The 21880-nt window shown below is 45.0% G+C and overlaps 1 protein-coding gene across 1 annotated transcript in view; it reads left to right on the forward strand.

Moving 5' to 3' along the window:
• The window catches only part of LOC119391883 (zinc finger protein 791), a 137017-nt gene that overhangs the window by 16981 nt on the left and 98156 nt on the right, over positions 1–21880 (forward strand). The window contains exons 6-8 of the mRNA XM_037659534.2: positions 6921–6973; positions 10614–10698; positions 13925–13983. Of these exons, the coding sequence (XP_037515462.1) occupies positions 6921–6973; positions 10614–10698; positions 13925–13983 (197 nt within the window). The remainder of the gene's footprint in view (positions 1–6920; positions 6974–10613; positions 10699–13924; positions 13984–21880) is intronic.

Below are 21880 nucleotides of genomic sequence, written 5' to 3' on the forward strand. Positions count from 1 at the left end.
AAAAAAACTCAATTTCACTTAAGGGTGAAGCAATGAATGCGATACCAACAAATTGTATTGTTAAACGAAGTAAGGCTAGCAGCTAATTCTTTTGGATCCGATCTCGCGTAATTCAACAAAACGCTGGTTTAAGGGAATATGGCCACTCCAGGAACCGAAGTGTTTTTGTGCTCCGAGTTTTCTAAACGCGAAGTAAGCGTTGAGAGCACAGCAAGTTTACGAACCGTCTCCTGATTCCTCGAGATAGCGCGCGCGCCAGCGACTGCGCCCTCCGAACTATGCGCCTCCCCCCCGCTCCCCTGACGTCCCTTCGTGCTCCTTACGAAAGACGGGCGGGGCGTTTCCTCTCTGTTTGATGAGCAATCGACGGCAGGCCCGCACGCGCGAAGATGTTATCTCATGCGCACTCCATGCGACGGAGACAGACGGCCGGCTAGTTTTATCTCCGCTTCAGCCGCGTTCGTCGTCAGCGCTCGCGAGCTTTTACCCGCGGCTAGAATGCGCGTGGTGATGTTATTAATTTGGACTTTATATGGAAAATTACGGCAACGGCAAAATTCCGCCGAGAGTGTCCGTATAATTGCTATCACAATAAAAATAAAAAACAATTGAGGAGCCATTTCACTCTCTGAAGTGGGTGATAAGCGAAGCTGTTTCGCGCATGGCACAGATGTGACATGGTGGAGGCCAGTTTGGTATGTAAGGCCAGGTTGTTAACGGCCAAGCTGTTAACTTTCAATACGCAATATTAATGCGAAAGCCTTAGATGCTTTATCAAACACGAAAATTGACCATCGGCGGTGTCAATCGATTGGTGCAAAAAATAATCATCACGTGATGGCGTCATCATCACGTCATAGATCGTCAAAACTTGTGATGTCATCATGGCGTCATATATCGTGATGTCACGCGATGACGGCATCGCAGGACATCGTCGCTTTACACTGCTTCCATGATCGGTGCGCCGATCATGGAGCTAGCGCAAAACCAGGTGAGGTGCACAAAGCTTGCAGAGAGGGAGGGGGAGGATCAACCTGTCGATCGAGAAGAAAAAGAACCTGCCTTTCGCCTTGGAGTTTTCTTAGGGGAATGCATTAGGGACAGTGTGGCTCTTTGGCATTGAGGCACTGCTGTACATCGCGGCGTTTGTCTACCACGTCTGCTGACAACCCCATAGATGTATTTAGAGTGTTATTGCCTAAAGTGCAATTTTATTGATCCGGATTTATGTTTATTTGTTAGTGTCGAAAATAATCGCCGAAGAGGTTAATCCAGAACACTCAACTGCATGAGCCCTTATTTTTTCATTAGCGAGTGAAGTATGGAGTTCTCCTGAGATGATTTTATGCATGAGATTTGCAATTAATCGAAATATTTCTAGCCTTCATAAGAGCCCTGTAATAATATTCAGGGGCTTGAATGTTAATGCAATATGCTTCTATAGTGCACTCCAGGATGTAAAATTTGCTGCTCCAAAGTGCTCCCAGATGCAAAATCATCTGCTCCAAAGTGCTCCAAGATGAAAAATTTTGCTGCTCCAAAGTGCTCCCAAACGGAAATTTCGCCGCTCCAAAAATTGCTCCAAATCAGAAGTCTTCGGTAGCATCACTGTATATGACATCTGTTTTATTTATCTATGCAAAGTGTACTGGGTCCAGTACTCCACAAATATGCTATACAGCGAGTTGCATCGTTGCCCTTTAAGGCTGGAGGACACCGTAGAGTTGAGGTCAGGCAATACTCGGAAAACATCTGAAAAAGAGAAAGATACAATTTCCGGAGAGCTATTCTTGATGTGTACATCTAAAGGAGATGTCCACAGCCGATTTCGCCAGAGAACATTCAGTTACTCGAAAAGCGCTGAGCCACGATGTCGCCTCGATCTTGACCACGTCGATGCACCAGCCCACCAGCACCTTCCCACCGTAAGAAGAAAGTGGACCGAAATGTACAGAAACAGTAACTTGTCAAGCCTGAACTTGCGTATGAATGTATCCCAGATGTTTGAGAACAATGGATGTAATGCGTACCAACCTTCACAGGTGCGTTAGATGGACAGCCGAATGAACCTAATTCGATGGCTAGCGCAATTAGAGTTGATGCACGGTCTCCGAGATGTGCTCCCAAAAGCGCATATCTGGGGGCTGCATTCGTTGCGTTGAAGTGCATTACGTCCCTGGGGTTTTACGTTCCAAAATTACGATATGATTATGAGAAACGCTGTAGGGGAGGGCCTCGGAAATTTTGACCATCTGGCGTTTAACGTGCACTGACATCACACAGTCTACAGGCCTCTAGCATTTCACCTCCACCGAAAATGCGACCGCCGCAGCTGGGATCGAACCCGTGACCATAAGGTCAGCAGCCGAGCACCATAACCACTGCTGCACCGCGGCGGACCATTCCGTCCCTCTCATTTGTGCCGAGAGTTGTGAAAGCTTCGTCATACCCTAATGACGTTACGAAAAAAGAACCGGAAACAGGCGGCGCGCTGCTCGCCGAACTCCAGTCAATCAGCGGCAGCCGAAATGGACAGTCCACTAGGGGACACATTGAGAATAACTCCACAGCTACAACTCCCCAGCCATAAAGAATGAAACGAGGGGAGCGGCGTTGGTGGAGGTTGGCTTGTGGACGCTAGGCGTGCTCCCTCCTCATTTTTTTTCTCCGACGTTGAAATGTAAGGTTGAAGTGCATCCTGTTCCTGTCATTTGTGTCGGGAGTCATGAAAGCTTTGTGATGTCAAAGGAGAAAAGAACTGGAAACAGAGTGCACGCTGCTCGCCAAGCTCCCGCCAATCAGTGTCGGCTGGACAGTCCATTGCATGGACACATCGAGAAGAGCTCCAACGGTGATGTGTTGTATTTTATGTCCAGATTCCCTGTTCATATTAAAAAAAAAGACAAACGGTGGCGCGCCGAAATTATAGCGCGGCGTCAGCGGCGGCGGCATGAACGGCGTGAGAAAAAACAGGCGTGAGAAAAAACAGGCGGCGACGCGGCGCACCTCTAAGCGTGCCTAGCGTCCACAAGCCAACCTCCTCCGACGCAGCTCCCTCCTCATGCTGCGTGCTGTTGACATAATTCCCAGCATGCTCCAGTTTCATTTTTTAGGACTGGGCTTCAAGATTGTCATGTGATGCTCCCTCCTAGTTCTCTCTTTCCTCCATGTCCGTAATTCAGGTTGTCGCCGTGCTTTCATGCGACCGCAGCTGTATTGCTTTTTGATATTATTTTGATGGAATTATATGGACCCTCCAGGCACCGTTGCCGTCATCTTCCCTCTCAATTCGAAATCAATAACACGTGTCGTATGTACTATGTGCGAGTGAAAGCGCACGACGCACGGGGCTCTAAAAGACATGAAACAATTATCGATTTCGAGCCATAGACTTTCTACAGCGGGCACATTTCCTAAAGGAGTGAGCTGCTAGCCCTGATTCATGTAACATTCCAATTGGTTGCTATCTGTGACTTTTTTTCTAGCATATGAGGGTTTTCGATGTTGTGCATTCATCAGACTGAGCGGAGAGCAACTGTTTCAGCTGGATAACAGGATAGTATGACACTACTTTGGGCAGCACCTGAGGTAAGTTGGGCCACTTGGCAATTGTTCATGGTGTAACAGTGCAAAAGAGAAGACACTGTTCTTGTTTTGTTCTCCTCTTTCGTGTTCTTTTGTTGTTACACCATGAACACCTGAGGTTTTGATGACAAGCCACGGCAGCCGAATACGCATAATTGCTCAGTGTGCTAAACCGGCAATTCTTACCTCATTATGTGTGACACACTGGTTCTATGAAGAAGACTTCGCAGGCGCAACGTTAAATTGTGGTCGCCGAACCTCACGTTCAACAAAATTGATTTTTTTCATGTAAAAAAAAATCGGTTCTTTCAGACTGCTGTATTAGTTGAGCATTCTTCCAGCTTTTTCAATGTAAAAATGAATTCCTTTACGATTATACCTTGCATAAAAGGTCGAATTTCAGTTTAATCAAGTTTTGATATAACGAAGTAAATGGCCGATTTTGCTGACTTGGTTATATCGAGGTTAAAATGGGATGAGGTCATTTTTATTTCTTAACGTGCATGCTAGAGACTGATATCATCGAGCGAACCCGTCTTGGTTCTCATTCACTCAGGGAATTTTGCAAAAGCACTCAGGGAAAACCCAGAAAACTCAGGGAATTTAGAAATGTCAACTTGGTAGACACCTTGGTGTACTCCGGTGTACCAAAACCCCACCCTGGTGTACCAAAACCCTACCAAAACGCCAGAGGGCAGCACAGGAAAATGGAAAAGGCAGATTGAGCTCTTGGTCAGTAGCTGTTATCGCCGTCATGCTGTTGGGTCATCTTTCCTAAGCGCGGGTGCCTCAACCCCCCTCGTCCGCGATCCTGGGGTAGATCGTGGCACACTGGATCCTTACAATCGTGCTAATGAGTGTGAGTTTCTATCTTGATTGCAATGCATGGTGAGGGCTGCTTATGATTACGAGTATGTTCTAAGTAGTCGTAATTACACGCTATCCCCGTAACACTATGGTAGACAGAATGAGAAAACGGGTTATTCAGAGGAAAAGTGGCAGAGCTAGGCTTAATGAATTTTTATGCATTAATGGAAACCCTGTGAAAAAACGCTATAGTTGCTTTCACAACTTCCACAAAGTAGAATAACTTGCACATGTCCACATCAATGGTGTAGATATATGCAGAACAAAAAAATTACACCATCTCCCGCTAAAGGGGACCATGAGCCGATGAGAAGCCGGAGCACTTGCACGATCGCGTTCCGTTGGCGCTCGTTGGGCTTGCTACCGACCTCGTGCACTCTGCTGACCTCGCGTCGTGGAATGCGAAGAGGAACACTACGCGCGTCGTGTCTTCTCTCTAGCCTGGCCGTTAATTCTCACAGCGCGAGCAGGGAACGCAATCGACAGGAACGTGAGAGGGGGGTAGCGTAGGAGAGGAGAGAGAGAGGGGGAGGGGACGCGCATGCGCTGGCGCTTATCGCGGCGGTGTGCAGGAGAGAATTTCGGCATGTCGAGCCCACATTTCAGAGGAGTCAACCGAAGCAAGCGCTGGACTGAACGCGCACAGCGCTCTACCACTTGAAGGAGAGGAGACTAGAGGAGGAGAGAGTGCATGCGCCGCGAGAGCAGAAGCGAGAACGCAGGAGAAGCGCAAGCAGGTGCTGGTAGAGAAGTGGAGAGAGTAACGCACAGCTGTTGGAGAGAGGGAAGGAGGAGAGTTGTGCATGCGTAGTGTGAGTGCAGACTACCAGGCCAACGCGGTGGGACATACCCCTGAGCAAGAAATGCTTCTCATCTAAAAGTACGGCTTCCTTGTCTTACAGAGGGGCTTGAAACACTGCCAGAAAACTCCTGTAAAGCGCTTCTTTTTAAAAAATTAGTTTCTTCATGAGTGTATTCAGATATGGCGACACATCACAGAGTGAGGTAAATGTAGTTGACCTGTTATTTTACAAATGGCACTGTGAAATTGGGCTTCAATAGCTCATTCGTAAGTTCCTGGAAAATGAGATGACAAAAGATTTTCTCTCTTCATTCTGCCGGGCACTTTCATATGTGTGGGCATGTAGCACTGTTGTAGCTTGTGCAGCAGAGGTTCTCGTGTTAGGCACGATACCACTGCACATGTGGATAAATAGGTAATTTAATTTGGTCAACGAGTGACTCCAATTGTCCATACTTGGTGTGAACACATAAAGCAGCTTAATTGCACTCTTAACTGGTGGTCTCGTGTTAGGTTCGTCTTCTGAAAGCATGAGGTGTGTGGATTATCCAACCGCTCATATTTAAGCCAGGCATCACAATCAGACAGCATGTGGCATTCACTGAGAAATTACTAAGAAAAAGGTCCACGCAGAATCTCCTGCCATCTAAGTGAGCATAAGAGTATTGTAGGCTGCATGTTTTTGGGTGGCATCTTCTTTCCAGCATTCCAGCATTTGTTGGCATCTGAAATGGCCCCGGCCTCCGAAGGCACGAAGTTTGGCGTTGAATTTTTGCAAAACCTAAATTTCCTTTTATAAGCACAATCCCCCATGTCAGCTTTACGTATTGTCTCAGACAGGGCTTTTATTTCACTATCACGAAATTCAACGACGACGCCTTGAAAGGAAGCGTAATCTTTTTACATTTCTTATGCAATGCGGGTACAATGCATTCATATGCTTCAGATACGTGTGCATACTGTAAGTGTGGGTGTGTAGCCCAGGGACACTGGCCTTCGGAGCGTGAGTGTCTGGGTTCAAACCCAGCCCTGCAAAGAAAACAAATTTTGTTTTATTTCTGTTCGGTGATGATCATGTTACGTGACAGATCGTGGTTTTCTCATTGAGTTGGCATAGAAATGCCTGTGCACTGGAGAGAAATAAATGTATCACTTGCACTGCATGAAAAGTAATTTCTGCTCTGGCACCGGACTCTGTGTGGCCCCCTGTTACTGTGTCTATAAACTTTGTTGCATTTGTATCTACTTTTTCCACCTTCATTTTACTTAGCACCGTTACATACACACATATGAAGAATGAATTGCCCTAACATCCATGCCAGCTTTGGCACAAAGTATAGCTGATCGTCACACAACTTCTTAAGATGACTGTCTGTTTTTGTGTGACGACTTACAGAAAAGGCACAAATTCAGGGGAAGATGGAAGAGATTCTTGAACATGATGGGGTGTTGCTGCAGCAGACTTGTCTTGTTCAAGGCTCTCGGCCTTGTGCTCCACGTTGCGCTCACGTTGCGCTCACGTGACCAAATCTTTCACACCAGCTGCATCTTCAGCTGATGTGTTTGCAATCATCATGAGCGTCACAAAGAGCACATGTGGCCAAGAAGTGCTGTGCTTGTTGCTGTGCCTTCAGAGTCATCCTCTCATTGCTGCATTATCTTGCAGGCAAACTTCCCTGCATTGTCAGGCTGGCTCCCAAGGTCTACTCAGAAAAAGAGGTGGGAAAACCATGCGCTCAATTCATTTCGAGATCTCTTACTGTCGTGAAATATTCAGCTGTTTATTTTTGTCATTTGTCAGTAATTAACCTTTTGCTCGTTAGCAGGAACTTCTGGCTTTTCCTATTGCCGAATTGCAGATCTCGATAGTCCGAAAGTATGGACTGAGTGAGAGCTAGAAAACCAACCCAGATTTTCTTATTTGAAATATGTGTAAAATGGAAAAAATATTTTATATCGCTACTGCTGCACCAATTTGAATGGAGAATTCTGCATTTGAGAGAAAATGTTAATGTTGGACTGAAGATTTCAAGTTTTTAATAAAAATTGCTGAAAGTCGATGAGTTTTAAAAATTATGTAATGCTTACAGATTCGTAACTCTGCATTAAAAACATTTATTGCAGTCCTGAATCGGGACATATGAGTTGGCAGTTTTCATTAAACTATTACAATGTTTTTTTGCAAGTCTCCCACTCTTAAATTACTGCCATGTTTCAAAGCAGGTAATTGTTTTACACATAAGGATTTGCTTTAGGTGCATCCTCCAGAATTGTGATGTCATTTCTTATTACTGACTTAGAATTGTTAACTTAAGACCTTTATTTGTGTTTAATTTTGCCACTATTTAAATATTTGTTTTAATTGACAGTTTAACCAAAAAATTGGCTTATAGTTATTATGTTTTGCCTTTTAGGTGCAGAAATTAAATCTCACAAAATTCAGTTTAGTAACTGTGGAAAAAAATGATTGTATTGTCATGTACTCTTCAGATATGGGCTCTTGAGCTACCCAGAGGAAGTTGTACATATAGCTAATGCTCAGTAAATCATATTCAAGGGGACCCACAAGTTCTGCTTAGATTATCCGAAGTTTCCATTATTATGTGCAACCATAAGTTTAACACGAGCACAGATGGCCATTTGTGACATGGATCGCAGCCGTCTTGATGGCTTTTTTTTTTTTGTTCTGCACATCATTTTGTATGCTTTGAAAAGTGCAGGCAGGCAGATAGCATTATTTTTAACTGTTTTAAAAATATATGAGTGCAAATTTTCAGCTAGAAGGAACAGAGGCAGCTGACATTTCCAAAACAGCTGATATTTCCATAATTTAATAGTGTGATTTTGCTGAATTAAGTTTTATGGGGCAGTTTGAATTAAGCAGCTATTAAAATATTCAAAATATAGCAGGCCATCGGAAAATTTGAAATGTGTTTGAATGGACTGAGAGTATCATGAAATTAGTCTACTGCGTTTATTCATTTTCGATCTGTTGGCCCTTCACACCTTTTGCTCTCATGCGCACATAATGATGTATGTTGGTAAAACGAATGAAGCACAGTCACTGTAGAGCAGCTTTGGCGTTTTTGTAATTATTCTAGCGAAAAAGAAAACAGCTGAATTTTCTTGATCAACAAACTACTAAAGTGTTAAATAAGTAAGACCATGTGACTTTCAACTATTCGTTTTGCTACATTTAATGAAAGTCCAGCACCTTAAAACTACAAGAAATAACTACTAAGCTTCAGAGCTCCCCAAGCAATTTAATGTAAGAGCTTTTATGCAGCATGTTTCGCTTTTATTTCCCGGTGCAGAAACTTGTCCCGTGGGAGCATGAAATTACGATGTTTCAACACTTGCCTTCTATGCTTGTGCACCAGTTCGCATGGTGGTTAGGTGCATAGCAGGCCGATTGTCGAAGCACCGTAATTTTCTGTTTCCACAGGACCAGCTTCTGTGTTACGACACTGTATGACTTCCTAGAGAACAAGACCAAAACTACTAGTTGCACGAAGGCTGTGAGAGCATTGGAAGACTCCACATAGTTGCAACCACCTGGGATTCTTTAATGTTCACCGACGGTGCACAGGCCTCTAGCACATGGCCTCCATTGAGATGCGACCATTGTGGCCATTATCGAACCCGCATCTTTCGGGTCAGCAGATGATCGCTGTGACCACCGTGCTGGTTCATTGCTGCATAAAAGCTAATATAATAAATTATTGGACTATGGAGCTTGCGAGTACTTTTTCTTATACTTAATGGTCTATGACCTTTACCTAGAGAGATATTAATTCAATTTAGACTGATGAATTATTGTTTGAGAACTCTGTTGTCACTAATTCAGCAATTGCACATTCTTTATGAAAAGAAAATTATGAAGGCCGAAGTTAAATTTTTAAATTTTGCACGAAAACCCCAGCACCTTGATGTCAGTGGCCTCGCGGATTTCACTCTTCTTTTGTTTATTGACCACATTGCTGAAAAAATTTTCTAAATCTTGCAACATTAAGTATTTGGCTACATTAAGGCTCAGTGGAATTCATTTTTGTCGATAAAACATTACAAGCTGGCTCTGGTGAAATTTATGATGCCATGGTGAGTTGGTGTGGAAACTTGAAGGTGCCTGTATTTTCTTTTTGGCTTACTTCTTTTTGGAAAGGAGGTGTTTTTGGTATTGCTAGTGATAAGATTTTTTTTTCTTTAGTGTCCCTTTAATGAAGAGAAGATGAAAAGTCTAGAACAGGGACCTTGTGGGGGAACCCTTTGGAGAACTGCCACCGAACTGTTCCATCTCTATACCACATGCATTTAGCATGAGGAAAGGTCTTTACAGTAAGCTATTATGTGCATGTCAGCAGTGGGTGACGATAACAGTATCTCTACAGGTGCATTACTTGATGTGTCTTCCTATGAGATTGCACAGGCATCCGAATTCTGGGGAATTTGCAAAAAGAAACACGATACTGATATAGTATAAACTTTTGACCATTGCTAGGTAATTGCAGAGGTACAAAAGGCAGACTTGAAAGCAGGAGTCGCAACTTGTAATGCATTAAATGATAAATGAACCGAGTGTGGTTTTCTTGTACTTTCGTGGTGTTTGCACGGTTGGAAGGATCAAGTGCTACGTATTTTGTAGTGACTCCTTTTCCGATGCTAATCATGCTGCAGTTGTCAGGGCAACAGTCCAGCCATGTTATCGATGGGTTCAGGTGGCCATGAGCAGCAAGACTAGCATGACACAATGCCCCTAGAGGGCGCTGTAGGTACATGTATAAATAAATAAATAAAATAGAGCATACCTTATTGCAAACATGACTTACTGCTAATGTTCCCCATACACTTGTGTCATGCCATGCATATTGTGGTATGGTAGACTCTCAGTTAATGGAAATCTCTTAAACGGAACTGTTGCCTAAATGGAACCTTTGATATGATTGGTTTCAGACTTGAACTCTGCACCCCTGCTTGTCTCTCGGTAAACGGAACTCCTGTTAAATGGAACATTCAGGTTTCAGTCTACATATAACGAGTGAAAGAAACTACCACTAGAGCACGAAAACATGGGTGACTATATGACTGTGAAACAGCGTGAAAAACACACAAAGAAACAAACAGGACCAAGCACTGACTACCAATGCTTTTTCACGCTGTTTCACAGTCATGAAGCCATGCCAACAAGCTCACTCCCATAGCTTTTAATAGGTGACTAGATAAATACAGCAAAAAGGTGCCTTTGGTTCATCCAGAAATGCTTGGCTTTAAAAAATGCCAGCCCAGAATGTTATTAGAACATTAGAAGATTGAGCTTTTGCATGAAGGCGAGCAAGTTGTTCTTTCTGGACTTGCTGTGCAGGCCACCACAGAGCAGGAGCTGTCGTTTCCTCCCATTGGCAAGGTGCTCGACTGTCTCCCAGGCAGCCCCACCATGTTCCCTGCCGGTAGGTTGCTCAACCTCTTCTTGTGCAATGCCTGGCTGGAGAATGAACCACACCCTCATTTATAGTGCCCACTGTGCTGCATTAGCAACTGGGATGCAATTACTGTCATAGTGGAAGCTGGAGCTGAGTGAAGCATGGGAGTGTGAGTGCAATATTTCAGCCATCATAATTTAATTTAATTTTGTTACTCACAAGGCAGGTCAGGGTACGATAGATGGGCCCTGACGTAGACAAATTTCCTTGCCAAAACTGCTCCAGTGACATTTGTTGTTTTATGATTTATCATCACACTTGCTTACAAAGCACATTGTCTGTTACATTTGCAGTTTGCAATGTGCTCGGAGTGCAAATGAAACCACTGCAGGATTGAGTTTCACATTAATCTCAAGCGCATCTTCAGCCATTGTTGCAGTTGCAGCAGCGTACCTGCGTGAGCATGTGCTCAGCCAGCAGCTTCTGCACGAAAAGTCCAGCTCAAGTCGTAAGATGCTTGTGTCAAACTAAACCTTGGGTGACATCCATTTGAGCACGAACAGTGCCGGAACTGTATGTGGCTCCGGACACGAGACTCGTAGAGGCATGCCGCATGAGGAAAGTGCTTCTTGCAGCTGTGGCTTAGCTGCTTCACGTTGCAAGAAGTTGGACCTCGGACGCAAGAAGATGGGTGTGGTATTTCCACCATAACGAAATTTGCCTGAATGCCTTGCAGGAGGAGCAGTGCAAGGAATGCCTTCAGCACAGGCCAAGAACAAGCTCCATTGATTCAGTCATACATGTGAGAAGAAAACCAGATGTGCTTCCCATGCTGTCTTGGAAACGTGTTGTCCAAGCCCATTCAATCGACCACATTGTGTGCACGCACCCACAAAAATGAAGCCACCAAATGCTGCATTGAAGCCACCAGGACAGAGCGAGTGATGGCTCTTCTATTTTCACATTGCATGATGGTCAAGCCAGGGTGGTCATTGATGGCATGAAGGCTCCGAACCCTGTCATAGTTCCCACTCATTGCTGCTTACAATTTCCTGAAGACCGTTTTCTACCGTGGCATCCTATTTGGTGAGCTTCGTGCTATATTGTGGCATTGTGGTGCATGAAAGACGGAAGTGAAACTAATGCGCGAGTGCAAGACAGTGCTAGCTTATAATGTGGCATGAAACATTGGCGCAAGAAAACGATAACAAAGTAAGCAACACGTAGAGTAATTTTTTTTATGCCGAATGCTCGTACTAGTATGTCCTGTCCTATGGCTGCTGGGCATTTTGTCACTATCAGGGTTCAACTGCTGAGGTCAAGGGTGGCTGATGGACAACCCACTGAACTACTGCTTGTGGAGAAGATTTAGCAAAAAGCTTACCCTACGAGGCGACCGGGAAGGGACGCGACGTTCTCCACTGCTGCAGCGAACAAAGACGCTACGGCCGGGTTCGTCGACTCTTCAGCACGGCGCAGAAAAGGCACTCGAGGCAGGATGTCAACAAACAACACGGGTTTATTAACCCAAGATGCAGCACAGTACGACAGTCACGGGCTTGCAGGCCGTAAGGGGAACTCCGCAAGACCGATCGAGTACCCTTGCCAGCGGCACTACGACTATCACACAAAGGGCAGCAGTCGAGCACACGAACGAGAAGCCGCCTGCTAGAGCAGCGCGTCAACCTCTCGTGCCGGCCTGAGTGCATCTCTCGCGGGCAAGCCAGCGCCAGACAGAAGCGAGCTCAAGGGGGAAGGGGGTTGTCATTGGCGGCCAGTGAGGACAGGCGTTGTGCAGTGACGTGGGCTAGCGTGGTCACGTGGTGGCGCGAGCATGCTCAGGCATGTTCGGACGCGTGGCTCGTGCGGGGAAGACCAACGCATGGCTCGCACCAAGCAAAAAGGCCTGGCGGTGTAGCCACGGTAGCCATGTCGCCGACTAACGGCAGTTCCCGGTGCTAGAGCCGCACGGGGCCAGCAGATGCGCTAGCTGGGGAACAAGGCGCCAAAGGGGAGGGCACGCTTGATTCCCACAAGCTTCATGTGTATATGGGCTACCCACGAGGCAGACTGGTATTGGAACCAAGTTAGCAGCGTCCTGGCACCTATGCCTCCTTGTGCCCTCCCAGCCTTTGCCAGCTAAAGAGTATCGATTTAGCTATTCCTGCCAGCTGAAGCCACCAACAGCACCGAGAGAACACCACCATGTTATTGACCATGGTAGCTGTGGGTGGACTCGCTTTTCTTCTAACCTGCCTGTAAATAATTCCGTGTGCTCTGCAATGTGCATTTTTGTGGGCATTTCTCAATGCCTCACATGGGCGCTTGACCACCACCACTAGGCTAGCTTGTGGCCCCTTTTTTATTACAATGTTATCTCTTTTTGTCAATACTTATTTCTAGAAAAGTCTAGAAATGCATAAATATTCCAGTAGAAAAAGAAATGGAGTTGTGCTGAGATGCACCTTCTATCAGCGCTACCGAAGGGAAGCCACAAGTCGTGGATGGCAGCAGTGTGGCAAAAGGAATCAGCTGGGTTACTGGTGGTTTCTGGCAAAGGCCTTTTTCCGGCAATGATGATCAGACTGCACCATGTGACGCACTTGCTAGGGCTACAAGTGATGGGAGGCGACTTAGGGTGGAAGACTAAGCGTAAGGTATTTCTTCAATTAATTAATTTACTTATTCAAGTTACCCTCAAAATCTCATGGCATTAGAGGAGGGAGTGGTTACAAAGCAGAAACAAATGCAGCAATGAAATAAAAAATGTGCAGATGAAAACTCCTATATTATGCAGTGTTAGCTGTGTGTAGTCAGAAATAAGTAAATGTACAAATTTAAGATTTTTATCTTGGTATACAATACTACCTGATAAGGTTTGTTGAAGAAGTGAATTGTCAGTAATAGAACGTTGTGTGGAAAGTAGTTCCTATTTAGTGACGTACGAGGGAAACAAGATCAGTAACATTGAGTGAGATATTGTGGATGAACAGAGCCCTTGCTTACAGCAAAAGTACACCAACTAAAATGTTGTATGTACAGCCATTATAAATCCTGTATCTAATTAACATACGTTGTTCTGATACAGTTCCATATGGGGTCCTTGTATTGTTATTTTCAGCGCTTTTGTTGGCCAATCACAAGATTTGTAATTGCTGTACTCTTCCTGACGAGACATGTAAACCTTGACTGCAAATTAAGGGAGGACGATCATTGTGACCCAGTGCTGGTGTGCTTTCTGTCACGTTCGCAGGGTCACCTGATGAGTCTGCGGCTAGCTCTGCAGAAGAGGACGACCCTCTTGACTTTCAGGTTAGTGTAATGTGTTGTCTTTGTGATTAAAATGCAGTCATGATCTTCACATGATTCCAAAAGTAGGCAAACACTGATTGCATAGCATGAAATGTAGATTCGGTTCATTATTTTTGCATTGCTCTTTATGGCATTCGGAGTTGTACAAACTCTGTACACACAGCCTTGTTATTTAGCCGAGCAGGCTTCAGGGCCATCTGTGCAGGAGTTTTGCAAAACATGTGCCGCCACCTGTCAGCGCTAGAAGGATGATTACTCAGTTCGCTGTGCAGGTATGAAGCGGCAAATAAACATCACTCTGCTGTGTGTAGTGCATTTAGCCCTCAGAAAAAGAGCTATGAACTTTTACACTGATCAGCACATCTGTCATATAGCTGACTTAATTCATTCACCTGACTCGTGGAAAAAACAAAAGGCGATGGCTGCAGCAGTGGGCGCTACCAGGAAACATCACCGATGCCACAATTGCGTCGCAAGTTGCCACAAGAAATGGCTCGATGCAAATGCCTGATCTTACTGCTTTCCATACAGCGACAAGCACGCTGTCACAATTAGCTGAACAAATTTATCAAGCTCTGTGCATTGGGGCTTGGAGAATGCAAAATTGAATGTAACAAACTCCTCAACAGCAATTTCACTGCACTTTTTTTTTAATGTCTTGTGGTGCCTCGACAAGATGTACATGGGAAACGGGCCATAGGATCCACGATAACGAAGGAAAATGACTTTTAAGGGCTCGTTTTTCTTTGTTAGACACAATATTAATGGGAACTAACAGACAATAGAGCAGAGAGAGAGCAGCTTAGTTGAATGTTCAATGCAGATGGTGCTGAATCCGCAGTCATTTATTTGTTGTTACAGGCATCTACTGGTGGGCCTCATACAGGCGCTAGATCTCAAAATGAGCACACGTTGCATACTGCACCATGCCCTGTCGCAACCTAAATTAGTAACGATTCTACTTCAATGAAATCGTTTTGAATCGAAAAAACTTAGACAGCCAAGAAACATTTCATCTGTATTGTATTGGCACAAAAGGGTCGCAGGATACCGCCTCTGTTCACACTGCTGCCACTTTTAGCTGCTGTTACCTGGTGATTTGTAACAGTAAGGAATTTTAGGGTGAGCTAAAACAAAAAGAAAAATATATCAAAATAAAATAGAAATATGGCTCTATGTTACAAAATTGCAGTAAATACATAGAAACATGTCACAGGTGGCACTGCTACAGTGAAATCTCGGTATAACGAACTTCAGGGGACCGCGGAAAAATGTTTGTTATTCTCAGTCGTTATAGTGAAAGCCCAAAAGTAGAGCTGTGCGAATAGCAAAATTTTGGGTGCAAAGCGAATTCGAATATTGAAGTGTGAGTGCGAATCGAATAGAATATTCTTAGAATATTTCTCCAATATTTCTCGAATACTTCGAAATGAAATTCCAGAAAAAGGTAGAGAGGATTCCTAAGCCTATTCTTATGAGATAGCAACATGAAAGTGTTTGTTTTCGCTAGGTTGATGAAGCACTGACGGGATGGTGTTTCATAGTTGTCTTATCAAGAATGAGGCAATGTAGAGGCTGAATTCTATTTATGTACATGATTTGCTGCAACCAAAGTGTTGCCGACAACACTTTACACATGATAGACAAAAATGCCATTTCCTCAGCCTCTCCTCCTCTTTCAACTTCTGTGGAAGCCCAACTGATGTGGCGGACAAGAGTGTGCTCCCTTCAAGTCTGGAGTTCCAGATCTGCCTCGTAGACCTCGATATATAACATCTGAAATTTCGGATGCTAAAAAGCTTCGGCTTCCGATTTTTCAAGCTTCTTGCCCAAATTTCAGGTCCAAAACAGCATTAATTGAGCCCCCACCTCTGGCACATCTTTCATCTCCATGTTGGAACCAGCGTTTTCTTAAGTTAATGCATTTGCGACCGTAGCGAAGCTTGAAAGGCAGCTTTGCAGCAATGCGGGGGTGTGATGGGGTGAAGAATATTGAAAATTTAGGGACCAGTTCCAATCGGACGTTGACTGTGTTTTGGCAAAGTTCGACCGTAACGGAGCTTGAAAGGCAGCTTTGCCGCGATACCGGTGTGTGATGAGGTGGAGCATATTGAAAATCCAGGGACCACTTCCAATCGGACGTTGACTGTGTCTTGGCAGAGTTCGACCGTAACGGAGCTTGAAAGGCAGCTTTGCCGCAATACCGGGGTGTGATGAGATGAAGCATATTGAAAATCTAGGGACCACTTCCAATCGGACGTTGACTGTGTTTTGGCAAAGCTCGATCGTAACGGAGCTTGAAAGGCAGCTTTGCCGCAATACCGGGGTGTGATGAGATGAAGCATATTAAAAATCCAGGGACCACTTCCAATCGGACGTTGACTGTCTTGGCAAAGTTCAACCGTAACGGAGCTTGAAAGGCATCTTTGCCGCAATACCGGGTTGTGATGAGGTGAAGCATATTGAAAATCTAGGAACCACTTCCAATCTGACGTTGACTGTGTCTTGGCAGAGTTCGACCGTAACGGAGCTTGAAAGGCAGCTTTGCCGCAATACTGGGGTGTGATGAGGTGAAGCATATTGAAAATCTCAAGGGGTCACTTACAATCGGACGTTCACTGTATTTGTTTTTGGGAAGTTCGAATAGTTCGAATAGTAAAATTCCAGTGCGAATCGAATCGAATAGCAAACACTATTCGAAAAATATTAGAAATTTCGAATATTTGCACACCCCTACCCAAAAGTTTTCCATAGCAATAGAATTTCAGCAATGCAAACATCCTACCTTTGCAACGGTACATCCTTCAACTCGTTTCTCACAACAATGCACACGTGAATGTCAGACAAGGCACATTTATTTAAAATAGTCCGTGATCATTTTTTGACGGATGCAGCACAAACTCTGCATCACGAACGATTCTGGACCGTCCGCATTTTTATGCACCGCTTCGGTCGCTGTGCCACTTTTTTCTCAGAATATGCGGAGTTTCCTCAAGTAGTCCGACGCATCCGTGACCGACACGGACTCGTCGCGATCTTCGGGTGCATCGTCGTCCATGTCATCGCTGCAATCCCAGTGATTCTACTCCTGCGCCAACTGCGCCAAAGTGCGCCAAATTGCATTTACTGCGCCAACCTGATAATATCGGCAAAAATTGTGCCAAACTGTGCCAAAGTCTCGCGTTTGGGGGCGTCTATCACCGGCAATCGCACCGCCTGCGCGTCAGAACATGTGCAGCTTGATCTTGAGGCTGACAAAGTCGCAACCATGGACCAAGAATTATTCCGCTGAATAAAGAGCGTCCCGAGTAAGCCACGATGCCATGCACGGTGCCGACGTAGCTTCTGTTCTGCAAGTCGGCAGAACAGCAAAACGCGCTCTCCGCAGAGGCTCGTGACGTCTAGGCCTATCGGTAGCGAGAAAGTGCGACGGCGATTCATCGACGGACGTCGTCTGTTCCAGAAACGCTGCTGATGGCTCGTTTCAAGCGTCGCATGGCACGCAAGGAAAGCAATGTTCAGTAATAACTACATGTGTGCCGCTAAAATGTCTGTCACTTCTGTTTCTGGACATCGCGGAATGAAATCTGGGATCGCTCGCAGTAGATATATGGAACAATATCGAATTTTCCTTGCTTCGCGTTTATGGAAGAGCACGCGAACGGTGGGAACGCGTTGACACTTTTGCTCAGATATACTTTATCCATAGATCTTCATCCAGAAGAGCTTTTTCGTAATTCCTTCCACCAGCACATCCGAGTTTGTAATCACTCTGCGATAAATGCCCCCTAAAAGGCCCTGCCCTTTCGAACTCACGTGATAGGGTTCCAATACGCATTTTGCTTGCTTTTTTAAAAAAATGTAATCTCATTAATAAAAGCATATCTCATGTTCGGAGCAGCCGCAAATGCGCAGCTGTCAGTAGCGGGCCCGTCGCTCACGGCCCACAGTTAAGCGGCTACGCCATGTTACACGTCCGCCCCTCGCTATCGAGGGTCAATAGCTGACGGTTAAAAAAACTCCGTTACGAATGCGATACCAACAAATTGTATTGTTAAATGAGGTAAGGCTAGCTGCTAACTCTTTTGGATCCGATCTCGCGTAACTCAACAAAACGCTGGTTTAAGGGAATATGGCCGCTCCAGGAACCGATGCGTTTTCGTGCTCTGAGTTCTCTAAACGTGAAGTAAGCGTTGAGAGTACAGCAAGTTTACGAACCGTCTCCTGATGTCTCGAGATAGCGCGCTTCTTACGAAAGACGGGCGGGGCGTTTCCTCTCTGTTTGATGAGCAATCGACAGCGGGCCCACACGCGGGAAGATGTTATCTCATGCGCTCTCCGTGCGACGGAGACAGACGGCCGGCTAGCTTAATCTCCGCTTCAGCCGCGTTCGTCGCCAGCGCTCGCGAGCCTTTACTCGCGGCTAGAATGCACGTGGTGATGTTATTAATTTGGACTTTATACGGAAAATTACGGCGACGGCAAAAATCCGCCGAGAGTGTCCATACCATTGCCATCACAATAAAAATTGAGGAGCCATTTCACTCTGTGAAGTGGATGATAAGTGAAGCTGTTTTGCGCATGGCACAGAGGTGACATGGTAGAGGACAGTTTGGTATGTAAGGCCAGGTTGTGAACGGCCAGGCTGTTAACATTCAATCTGCAATATTAATGCAAAAGCCTTAGATATTTTATGAAACACGAAAATTGACCGTCGGCGGCGTCAATCGATTGATGCAAAAAATAATCATCATGTGATGGTGTCATCATCGCGTCATAGATCGTCAAAACTAGTGACGTCATCATGGCGTCTATAACATGACGTCACGTGATGACGTCATAACATGACATCGTCGCTTTACACTGCTTCCGTGATCGGTGTGCCAATCATGGAGCTAGCGCAAAACCAGGTGAGGTGCAGAAAGCTTGCACTGAGGGAGGGGGAAGATCAGCCCGTCGATCGAGAAGAACAAGAACCTGGCTTTCATCTTGGGAGTTTTCTTAGGGGAATGCATTAGGGACAGTGTGGCTCTCATTAGGGACAGTGTGGCCCTCAAAGAAAACTGCTTCCGCTTCTTCGCTGTAGGAGGAGCTGTTGAGCTCAGGGCAACACGAATGCCGGGATGCACGGCCAATACAATAAAATACGCAGAAGACTGATACAGGTGACAGCACGCGAACAATTGATAAAGCAAGCAAGGAAAACGTGATGCAGGAAAAAAGAAAAGCGGTGGCTATGTGTACTTTTTTTTTTCCTTCTCCCGCACCGTCTCAGGTTTTCTGAGCCCATGTTTCCCGGCACTCCGCTTACAAAACCTAATGCGTCGTCGCCTCTGCAATAGAGGAAAAAAGAGAAAAAAAAAAGAGTTCCCCGCCCGCGTCCTTCTCCTCCCGCGCCATCTCAGGTTTTTGTGGGAGGGCGTCCGCTCTTCGCGCTGCGTCGTCTGCTAGCTTACAGCTCCGACTGCCATGACCGATACACGGAAATCTAAGAATCCTCGCATTTCGGGATATAAGTTCGTAGTACTGTGGTGTTGTTAAAATGACATAGGAATTAAATAACGATCGTTATTCTGAAATGTTCGTTATTCTGAAGTTCGTAGTAGTGAAATATTTTTACATTGAAACTATAAGCAGTCAGCACGGGATTTCTTAAAAGTTCGTTAATCTGAAATGTTCGTTAATGTGGTGTTCGTTGTAACGAGGTTTGACTGTATAACTATGAGATTTGGGCACAAAATATTATTATACAGTTGAAACTCTATTTTACGAAACCCGTTTTTATGAAGTTCCCGATTTCACGAACAAATTCGGATTCCTCCTGCAGTTACCCATAGGCTTTTATGAACTTGAAATTACGAAACAAACTTTAACGAAGCATTCCCAGTACAAAGACGCAGAGAAGAAGTCTATGGCCTCTTCTCAAATGTCTGGCAGTAGAGGCATTCTGATTTTGGTTCTGATGAAACTGAAACTGCACGGAACAACACATTTCCTTCCAGGCAGCAGATGATGAAAGCAGCGGCGCGTGCTTGATCTCACGTGCGTTATCCTTGCATGTACACGTTATTTTTCTTTCTTTTGCTCTGCGCATTCTGTGCCGTTGAAGGATGGAGCCTCCAAAGAAGAAAAGTAGTGACCCTTGAAGAAAAGGCAAACATAATCCGCACTGTCACGAGCAGACGAAAAAAATGTGAGGTGGCCGCGGAACATGGCATCCCGGCGAGCGCGCTTTCGACCATCTTGAAGGCGAAGGGCGCCATCATCCTGGCGACTTCCTCTTGGTAGGCATCCAACAAAAAACTCCTGAAGATGACCCTGCACGAGAATCTGGAGGGAGCCCTCTTGATGTGGATATGCGAGCCAGAAACTCAGTGGGTAAGTGACACTGACAGACGACAACGAGGAGTTAGTGCAGCTTGTTTCCAGCGTACGAGAGGAGTCTGAAGGTGCAAACGATCTGGATACTGTCGAAGCTCCCATGCCCACACCAAGCCAGGTGATGGATGCCGTCAACTTTCTGAGGCGGTTTGCTGGGGCACACGAGGATGCCGAAGACGCCTTGATTTCACTGGCCAGCTACGAGAATTGTGTGCTCCCGCTGCTCACGAAGCACGTGCCGGCAAAAATCACGAGCTTTTTCACTAGGCAATAGATTTGTCGATCTCTCGAACGAAATTTGTCGTTCTCTTGATTTCACAAAGTTCCCGATTTAACGAAGTTATTCGCGGGTTCCAGTGGCTTCGTTAAATCGAGGTTCAACTGTATCCGTAATGTGAAAATTTGGGCGAGTTGGTGGTGCATGGTGAACCACAGGGCAACTACCGAGCAGCATGAAATGCTGTCAACTTACCTGCCGAGGTCAAACAATAGAAAATTCATTGGCCGCGGAAAATAGCTTAAAACTGCTCATATGGATGCCGATAAGAAAAATGGAGTATTTGGTGTTATGTAATGCTTCTCAAATCTTCTTCCTAGCATCTTTAATATGTTTCCTTATAATTTCCATGATTATAATGCAAACTCAGTTTCACTACTTCGCTAGGTTGTAAGGAAAATTTTTGTTACTGTATCGTTTGGGCTTGCCCAGATTACTTAATTTGTGTCCGCAACATCACCTTGACATTACAGTAAACTAGGGGAGTGGAAATGTGTCAGAAATGATTCAGACAGTCTAAAAAAGCAAAAACAAAGGTAAAGCAGAAAATTTATTTTGGCTGCATGTTACAAAGCCATATTGCAATAAGCAGACAAGAAGAAAGAATATACTGAGGCCTAGGTAATTTATGAGATGCATGAAAAGGCAGCTAAGGAAGCACTTGTCGTCACAAATAAATTATGATTTGAAAAACTCTGAATAAATATAGCAATAAGAACAAAGATACAGTACATCAAGGTGTACTCTGTTAGATGTATGCTTGTTACATCGCATCCAGCATCAGTAGTGGTAGCGCATACTGTATTTACTCGAATCTAAGCCGATGTTTCTTTCGAAAAAACGGTGTGCGAAAGTGTGTGTGTGGGGGGAGGGGGGGGGGGTCGGCTTAGATTCGAGTACAGTGATTAAGTTTTTTTTTTTTTCTGGCCTTGCGAATTTTGGGGGTCGGCTTAGAATCGGGGCCGGCCTAGATTCGAGTAAGTAGAGTAGTTGTTGTAATCGCATTAGCGTGTAAGTCAAACTTGCATGTAAGTCAAACTTGCATCTATGAGATTCTTCAAATCGCCGATTTGTGAAAGCCACTAGATGCAAGGCAACCCCATTCTTGCATTCATCAGACTTCCCAACAAAGCACTACACAGGAGAAACTTTGATAACGAACACTAGCGGAAACTTGAATAACACATCAGAATTTATACGAAAAATGCTGCACGCATTGGTGTCCGCAGAACATTATGG

This window comes from Rhipicephalus sanguineus, chromosome 4, assembly GCF_013339695.2.
Source record: "Rhipicephalus sanguineus isolate Rsan-2018 chromosome 4, BIME_Rsan_1.4, whole genome shotgun sequence".
NCBI lineage: Eukaryota > Metazoa > Arthropoda > Arachnida > Ixodida > Ixodidae > Rhipicephalus > Rhipicephalus sanguineus.